The sequence below is a fragment of the Olea europaea genome, chromosome 20, assembly GCF_002742605.1.
Source record: "Olea europaea var. sylvestris chromosome 20, O_europaea_v1, whole genome shotgun sequence".
NCBI classification, from domain to species: domain Eukaryota; kingdom Viridiplantae; phylum Streptophyta; class Magnoliopsida; order Lamiales; family Oleaceae; genus Olea; species Olea europaea.
In genome coordinates, this window is record NC_036256.1 from 15,465,910 (window position 1) to 15,475,088 (window position 9,179).

At 34.6% G+C, this 9,179-nt stretch overlaps 1 protein-coding gene across 3 annotated transcripts; it reads right to left on the bottom strand.

The window, feature by feature from the left end:
- Positions 1 to 581: 581 nt before the first annotated feature.
- LOC111369790 (E3 ubiquitin-protein ligase RNF4-like) lies at positions 582 to 8,490 on the bottom strand. 3 transcript variants are annotated; one of them, XM_022991438.1, is made up of 6 exons: positions 8,244 to 8,483; positions 6,783 to 7,020; positions 6,624 to 6,681; positions 4,879 to 4,979; positions 3,864 to 4,110; positions 582 to 864 (listed from the first exon to the last, which is right to left on the bottom strand). In XM_022991438.1, exons 2-5 carry the CDS (start codon positions 7,017 to 7,019, stop codon positions 3,865 to 3,867), a joined length of 642 nt encoding a protein of 213 aa, XP_022847206.1. In that variant the 5' UTR covers position 7,020; positions 8,244 to 8,483; the 3' UTR covers positions 582 to 864; position 3,864. The 3 variants fall into 3 exon arrangements, with proteins under 3 accessions (XP_022847206.1, XP_022847208.1, XP_022847207.1); XM_022991440.1 differs by lacking the exon at positions 582 to 864 and adding an exon at positions 3,152 to 3,265 and having other exon boundaries at positions 8,244 to 8,490; XM_022991439.1 differs by lacking the exon at positions 582 to 864 and adding an exon at positions 3,161 to 3,593 and having other exon boundaries at positions 8,244 to 8,486.
- Positions 8,491 to 9,179: the final 689 nt, after the last annotated feature.

The window sequence follows — 9,179 nt, forward strand, 5'->3', positions numbered from 1 at the left end:
TGCCCTGTTTTTATGAACTAAATCAAGTAATATTTTAAAAATAATGTTATTCAGCCGCCGCTTGGCCTCCATTAAATTCAATTACATTACATTCCATTTTGTTCTCTCCTATTTTTAATCACACAATCTTTCATAAAATAATATTATACGTAAATCGAAAATTTTTCCTTCTTTTTCAACCACTCATTTTTCAAAAAAACACTATTCCACCCATTTTCATTTCCAAGAAATGGGAGCCGAACGGGAGCTCAAAATCACTGATGTCAATAACCAATTTAGAGACTAATTACATAACATTACATGATAAATTCACTTATATACAATATCACATAATTCATTTAATTAAACGTATCGATTATCAAATGTGACCAATTAGACTGATACTAAATAACATTATTCATCTTTCAAACTCCCGGCTTCCATGTCTATCTTAATAAGGTGATCAAAAACATAATGTGAAAAAATGACATTATGCTGATTAAAATTCATTCAGCATTCTGAATATAAGACGACGATTGTCATTCTCCAAAATGACCATAGATGATGCTTGCAGGCGGGAGGGAGGGGGAAGAGAGAGAGAGGGAGGGAGAACAGTTCACTCTCATCACAAGAAATAATTTTACAACAAATAAATGTTCTCCATATATGACTTAAACCACATGGTTATTTTTTTTCATAATTTTCAGAGAAAAAAATATATTCAATATTTTTATGAGGTAAATTAACCACCATCCAAGAATTCTCAGCAAACTAATGCCTATAATTCCCAAAAAGACATCCAACATCCACCATTTCTCCCATTGCCAGCAACCTTTTCAGACGTCCCAAAGTAATCTTCCCGGTATGGACATCTCACCTTCGGACCTAGTAAAAGATGAAACAGCTTCCGGTGAGGACAAACCCATTTAAGGAAGAGAGACCAACGACATATAAGATATAAGAACATCAGTAAATTATAAGCTCACATTTTAGTCGGTTCACAAAAATCTTGAACTCTAAAATATTTACATCAGGATCAAATGATAATGATTGTCACAGAAGTTTAAATAGTGCCAGGAGTTCATCAGTTAAAATCAGTTTACATTACAGTTAGAAAATTCGCCCTCCTGAAAGATTACAAAATTTCTATGTCCCAAACCGAGAGATTTGTTCGACAAAATGACTTTTGTCATTGGATTCCAAAATTGATGCCACCAAAGCAATCTTTCTCAACACATTATATTTTAGTAATGTAGTCACTGAAGAGGATGAATGGAACCATCATCCCCTAATGAGTGGAAAACATTTAAAACGTTGATAAGTTGCAAGTCCTGAAAGAGGGTAGAAAGAATATGTGGGACAACCTCAGCGGTCAAAGACAGTCAAATTACTAACAGCAAGGGTGATATCGCAGGAATTAGTTTTTATCTGCTAGTTCAGTAAAATGCATTAGGGATAGATTAACAGCACTGCCAAAATGATATCAATACCAAGGAGCTCTTCCATCCCTAATATGCAAATGTAAGTGCAAACTAAAAATAAATAAATGGTTCTGACTTCCAACTAACATCTAATGCTAAGTTTAATAGTGACGCGTTGGAGCAGAATAGTACAAAATAATTTTACATTGTTAGTGAATATATAAATCATCATTTTCCCCAATAATATCTTGTCATATTCACATACCAATTTATATATATGTGCACATATACTCTACACTTTTCTTTTCATATATAAGAAATGTTACCAGGTAGACAAATTTGAGTCAGCCTAAATATGAACAAGCAAAATAAAAAAAAAATAAAAAAAAAGAGGGAAAAAGGAAAAAAGAGAGTCAAACATAACATTGAAAGTTTCACCTTCATGTAACAAATGAGTGGCAAACAAAGACAGCTCATANAAAAAGGAAAAAAGAGAGTCAAACATAACATTGAAAGTTTCACCTTCATGTAACAAATGAGTGGCAAACAAAGACAGCTCATAACAAAATCATCTTAAGTTAATTGTGCAGTCCCTCTCCTTACCCTCCTAGAGCTCTATTTATAATAAATTGACTTTCAAGACTTCTGAGCTTCTGCTCTGTTTCACACCCAATCTTGACTTTCAGGTTCAGTATCTTTCCTGCTCCTGTAAGATATGACCAAATCTTTTCTCGCTTAGTTGTCCGCCCTGAAACCCCTAAAATCCAACCTTCTTAGCCCCCGTTGGTAAGGATTAAAATCAAATTTTAGTAAATATTGATAAAAGTTGACGAAACGTGTGGAATATTTAATTGTTGATTTTAACTAAGATTAAAATTTGGATTTTAATTTTCATGAAACGTGGACTTAATATCTTACTACCATACCCGTGCCCATCTGAACAACATAAATATGTTCTTTGATTATAATCTGATCTCTCAATTGCACCATTTACATTGCTAAGTTCTGTACTGTTCTGTGCACCCTGCATAATCACGAAGTTTGAGTTTTCGCTGCAACAACCACCACCAGAATGACTCTGTTGACTCCTTCCCATATTAGGAACTGATTCTGCCTTGTTGTGATAGAAGCAATATACGGATTTGCCTCCTGCTTGCAGGCTGAATACAGATGACTGAAATACTTCGATACATACAAATTCCAATACCTTAGTGACAATTTCAATTTCCCACCATCTAAGAAAGGCTCAAATCCATTTCTGTTCCATCGATGACTAGAAGTTCCAGACAGCAAGAGTTTCGGCCAACCAATACACTGATATTGTAATACCTTACCAGAAATCAAATCTCTTGCCTAATTTGTACGTCTCATTATTGTTTAATTTCTTTCATACAAAGGAAACTAAAATTCTTTTAATAAGGTCCACAGGAGAATCCCTTAAACCATATTATCTTAGTCACCTTGACAATAAAAACTAATTACAAAACTCAAGAAATCCTCTTGATGCTAAATCATTATATTGAGCTCTACATTATAGCATTACTACCTAGACAAAAATAACACCCTTCAACTATATAGATAAAATAAGAAGCACCAACACGGACACGAGTGTCCAATACATACACGTCGACAGGCAATCTTTCGAAAAAGTTCCAACACGATACGTTCCCGACACATTGATTAAAATATTATTTTTTAATAGTCCAAAATAATGATTTTTTTTAATACTTATAACATCATACATAAATAAATAACAAATAGAAATCAGACATTTAGTACTACTGGCTAATATTATAGTATGGCAGTCCACATGATTGTGCCTTGGAACCATTTCAGAAAATCTCATCTCTGTCCTAAAGGTTTAGCTGAAATTATAAATATACAAAATCAATGGATAGATTTTTTTGTTAAAGGGTAAAACTAGAAGGAAAACCTATCAAATAGATAGTAGAAGTCTTAATGTTTTGGGGCACAATACATCTGAATTAAAAAGTAAACTTTTTTGGAAATAATGCCAAACACGCCTCTTCATTTCTACCGCAAAAAAATAGAGTTTACTGTCTTCTTCCTCAGTGCCGTCCTGGCGCTGATCTTCATTCTTAAGTTCTTCCGACACGCCTTCAGTTCTTCTTCATCTCCCACACGCAACGGCGACATGTCAGAGACGTACTGGTGTCCGATATATGTCGGACACTGATAAGCCAATGCCGGAAGCGTGTCAGTGCTTCCCAAAAGATAAATTATACTAAAATAAAATAAAAAAATTGTTTCCACATCCACAGTAATGCCCTCTTAAACAGCTTATCATCTAATCATGCTTTTCACTCAACAACCCCTAAAAGATGCATGAATTGGTCAAGTAGTAAGCTCATGTACTCTAAATATCATGTCCCCGAAGAAGCATGTTTCCACAAGTGCTTATGAACACGGAGAATAAACACGGAGAAAGAGAGAGAGGAGCACCTCAAGCCCTAGTTGTAGCAGGAAGATAGATCCTGAATGTGTCTTTCATAGTTATTTTCCTTCTACAGGTAGGACATTTACTCTGAGCAGCTATGGCAGTCTTGATGCATGCCTTACAGAAAATATGACCACACTTGGTTGATACCTCCTCGACTAATGGGCCCATGCAAACTGGACAGCTGAATTTAGGTTCCTTTGGGGGTGGTGGAATTGGCTGTGAAGCCACCAAACTCTGTGCTGTGTTTTTCTGAAATGTATTAAGGTAACCATTAGCCTATCTTAGATTGTCATATCAACATCCGAAACTCCCAAAGGGAACAAACTAAAATAGACTCACAGCAACCAAACCAAAGAAACAGAGCTCAGAGACAACCAATAAATTGAAAAGAATCTAAAAAAGCCCAAGTCCACATGAAGAGTTAAAGATTGCATAAAATGTCAGGGATCAATGCATAATGCAAAACATGATATATGAACCAGCAGCATTCACATTAAACAGCGATGATAGCATCCCAGATGCAGCTCCATATGGCTTTTCAAATTCATTGTTTAGCTTGCACAAATGTTCAAGGTTATACAAAAGAACCAGATCATCTTAAAACATGTCCTTTCAGTTCGGATCCAGTGCTGAAATATAAAACTCTACTGCTGTCAAAATTTGACGTAAATTTGAATTAAAAAGTTAAGGTTTCTGTTAAGCCAAAGGATAATTACCCAAAAATCTATTAACCAAACCCAGAATAGATTGCAAAAAAAGTGTTAATATCCTTTGTTTCATAGAACCATCAGATTACAGACAAAGTATCACAATACTTAACTGGACATCCAATTTATAAAAAATAGTCAATCAGGATTTGACTGTAAAAAAAAAAAAAGAAAAAAATGCTCATATAGACTAGGAAAAAAAATCACGTAGAAATAACTAAAACAGGATCACAAACATCATAAAATATGAGACCAATTTAAACCAGTAAAATAGCAGATGGAATGTGCATTGAGTAGAATAGTTTATTACCATTCCATTGCTGCTTTCTTCCAGATTGACGTACACGTCACAATTTATAATTGTTTGGTTTGTAGAAATTCTTCTGCGCTTGTTACGAGATGACCTTTCCTCTGCAATACACAAATGAAGTCAAGCTGCAGTCTCCCAGAAAAGAAGTGCAGAAGGAAGAAAGATAATTCACTATCATATAAGCCGAAGGCCGTACATCAGAAGAAAGAAGGAAATAAACCAGACAAATTGAGTTCATAAACAGCTAAAGTTAAGTTACAACTAGAAACTTCCTAGAAGATGTCAAATGAAAGAGTTTTTAGCATAAACCAGGTAAAAAGGTGACACCATGAAAAGAAAAACTTAACCTTACATAATTGAGAGTTAATGTACCTAGCGAAGTCCATGTGACATTTTTCTTCTTTTTCTTTGCCAAAACGGCACCATCATGGTGAAATTACTCGACCAGACAATGATATAAAAATTTAAGAACATCCCCAAAGATAATAAAGGAGAGACGGAATAGTATTTTATTTCATAAAACAAATTAGGATTATACTACTTCAACATAATGGACACCGTAATGGTGTTCATTATGTACCCCAAGCATCACCCAACAAATTAAATGATGATAAAATGAAGCCAAGACTCATTCTCCAGGCAACTTTTGAGAGGATAAATTTAGGCAAAATTCATTAATCAAAGATCGTGCAGCATTCCATGCTTTTGCCAGCACCAGATGTGGATGAGTGAATTTGTAATCTCACTATTACAGTTAAATAAGGTAAAAAATCATCAACAGATTTCCGTCTTTTCACACATTCTCCTACTTAACTGGAGTCAATTGTGCTGTCAAGGACAGTTTATGTTTATACGTTAGACTCGTTAACTTTTCACCTTCCCCCTAGGGGCATCTGTGGGAGGCGAATGTCAAGTGTGTTCTGTGCCTCCTGCCTTCAAATTAGACTTGAGAGAATTTTAGGAGAATTTATTCAGCAATAAAGTGCTGAAGACAGGTGGGGGCACACGACAGATGTACATCTGTACATGTGTTATGTGCGTCATGTTATTGAAACAAATAATATTTATCGCTAGTTAAAAATCTGCTGGTTTTATTTCATGAAACATAAATTTATTTTAAAAAAAAAAATCGGAGTAAATAATAAGTTAATTTTTTGGAAAGTCTGTAAAGTTTTGGACATCGAGTATTTGTTTTAAAAGTAAAGTGACAGCTGCAGTGCTGCTTGTTGTGCATCCAATGGCAGCAAATCCTTAATAAACTTGAGTTCAATCATTTATCAATAGGGTGTGGACAATGAGGTTTTTTCCATGAAGGCGCCCAGTTAAAATCTAAAAGTAAACTTTAGAAACTCGAACTGTCCCCTCTCCCTCAAGCACAGCAGCAGCAAACCAATTTTCATTTTCTTCTTCTCTGTTTTTCTTTTATCATCAGAGGTTGATAATCTCCTTAAGCTGCATCTTCTCCTCTTTTCTCTTCTTGTTAAGAAGTATGCATGATATCAATGGCATGTCCAAGGTCTCTCCAACAATGTCTTCAATATATCCCCACTGCAACCGTCTGACACGTAACACAGGGACCAAGGTAACATGCACAATATAAACTATTTCACACAACTACAGATTCATAAACATCTAATTATGGTCTGCATAACAGATATTTAAAGAAAACAGCTACCAGGTAAACACTATATTCGAATAAGAAAAACATCTTGAATGTGAAAACATGGGAGAGAGAAGTTAAGTACCAGAGTCTAGGTCAATCACAAGAGTCTTTCCATGATTCCTTCTAGAATTATTTTTAGCCTAAATCAAAAGATTCCGTACAATGATGAGACCACGGTGACAAAAACAATGCACAGAATTCAGCATATCTTCAAGGAAAAAGTTAATAGAAGATATTATACCTCTGCAAATGCCCCTGGGGAAGTTATAATCACATCATCCTCATATGCCTCAAGATCAATTGGTGCAGGTATAGCGTCACCTTGTTGGCCAGCTTGCTCGTCCCGGGACCTAGCACAAGTTGATATCCCCTCCTGACTTCGGCTTTCACATGGTGGTGCAGCATTAAGATCAACATTTAACATTGGCTTCCTCCTCCGACTCCTGGTATACCTTGTAACTCGCTCCAGGGTGCTCATGCTGTAACATATTGCAAGGAAGTCAAATCTCCTACGCACCTACCTTTTCCAAATGATAAATATACCCATAGCATGTCTTGAATTGTTGAGCAAAAATTTGAATCTGACAATAAAATAATAAACAAGATGCATATTGTCCCCTCACAACCCTCCTGCTACTGGCCCAAAAAAAGGTTTCGAGAGTGGTTGAAAAGCCAAATGGCATTTACACTATATACTTTTCACATCAGATCCTAAACTTAAGAAATATAGCATAAAAAAGTATCACAGCTTTCATTAAAAATCTTGATAGTATCTCAAGAACTTCATATTACTTTAGAAGTCCAAGCTCAACGAGAAAACTTATAATGTCAGCCAAGTTCAGTTGCAAGTTCAATTTTCTGCCTCAACTTTCAAACACACATTATCAGTAAAAGGATCCAGATACAGCGAACTGTTTGGACCTGACACTTGTCTTCTTAAAACAAACCCAAACCAATGGAGAGCATAGGACATTGAAGCACCACATGTTCGCAGCATAAATAGCCAAAACCAATCCCACACACTGAGTTACCATTAGTTTGAAACGAACAAACATAGAATTAAGTGGAAAATACAATTAAAAAATAAGCTAGATTCGGTCATCCATAACTAATTGCTCAACTAAAGGAACTTAATGTCCAAAACTTACAGTAAATATAATAATAATCCAGGAAAAATAAGGATCAGCACCAAAAATAATAATAATAATAAAAAAATAAAATGGCAAAAGCTACCTCATTTATGATAAATTATTGCAGAATAATTAAAACTGCGCAAAAATCAAAATTTTATATAAATAATATTCTCAAATCTCAAACTTTAAAACGAGAGTAATACAAACATTAAATCAGATTTCTTCATGAAAAATTTTTATATATCAACCAAAAAATAATTTATATAGATTATCCTATTTAAATAGCCAGGCCACGAGCTCAAAATTATATTTTCTTAGGGATAAAAATACCAGCTGTAAGGGGAAAAAAAATCAGACCAACCACAAGGTCAATTTCTTCATTCCCTGAAAATAAGAAAAGGGGAAAACTACCGACATATAAACCCTAATCGCACAATCCAATACACTGGATGATCAACAAAGCATAAAAACTCAATCGATAACCGTCTCGAAGATTCAAAAACAGCATAACACAGTAAGAATAAGCAGAAATCTATCAAATCAGAACCATATATACAAAACATAAGTACCTGTCTAACTAATCTTTCAATTAAAAGATGAAATAGCAATCGGAAGAAAATCAAAACTGATATTCTGAAGCGAATCGAATCGAATCGAAGTATGAAAGTGTATGTATAGAAGAGGAGGTGGGTAGAGGGTAGGGTTCTACAGAGAGCAAATGAATGGAAAGAAAAGATTTCCCCTTTTATGGTGCATTTGGTTTTATATATTTATGATATGGAGACGACGTTCAAGATCCAAATGCAATTTGAATTTCCCACTTTTGCACTTTCGTAATTGCTTACGCACCGCACCGCACCGCACCGTCCGTAATCGCCTTTTTTGTTTTTTCATTCTTTTTACTTTGTTTGTTTAGTACAATTTTTGATGGGTATAGCTTGTGCCCTTGTTTGAGCCACGTTATTTTTCTAAGTATGCATATTTGAATAGTGTATTAGTGAAAAATATGTTGTTAAAAGATAAGAAAAAATTTTGAATTTGCATATGATATCATTTTATTAAAAAATATGTGATTGAAATTATGTCAAATCACTGTTTAAAAATATATTATTTTGAAAGAATGTAGGTCAAACACTCAGTGTATATAGAGATGCAAATTAAGTACAACGTGTACATGCATATTTTACCATCCGTCTCATCAAGTAATGATATAATTATGAGTTATGCTACACAGATAGAAGAGACTCACTGGTTTATATATTTTTTTTACAAATCGCACATGTGGCTTTGTGATTCAACAAGTAGGAAAATAAAATTTCGACAGCACCTATAAGTTCTGTGAACAATTACCTGGACTTCTTTCCAATTTTATGGGTAGATGTTCTGTTAAAGAATTATAGATCATTCCTTTTCGAATTTGGCCCCGTTTGGTAGGGATTTTGAGAATTGATTTTTTGACCGTTAGAAGAAAAATGGGGTCCACATGTGAGAGAAGAAGTCAAAAA

Coding starts and splice junctions, on each gene's coding strand:
- LOC111369790 (XM_022991438.1), bottom strand. CDS start 7,019: ATGAGCACCCTGGAGCGAGTTACAAGGTATACCAGGAGTCGGAGGAGG. Junction 6,682..6,782: donor CCCCAGGGGCATTTGCAGAG/GTATAATATCTT, acceptor CTTTTGATTTAG/GCTAAAAATAATTCTAGAAG. Junction 4,980..6,623: donor TGTGATTGACCTAGACTCTG/GTACTTAACTTC, acceptor TGTGTATTGCAG/AGGAAAGGTCATCTCGTAAC.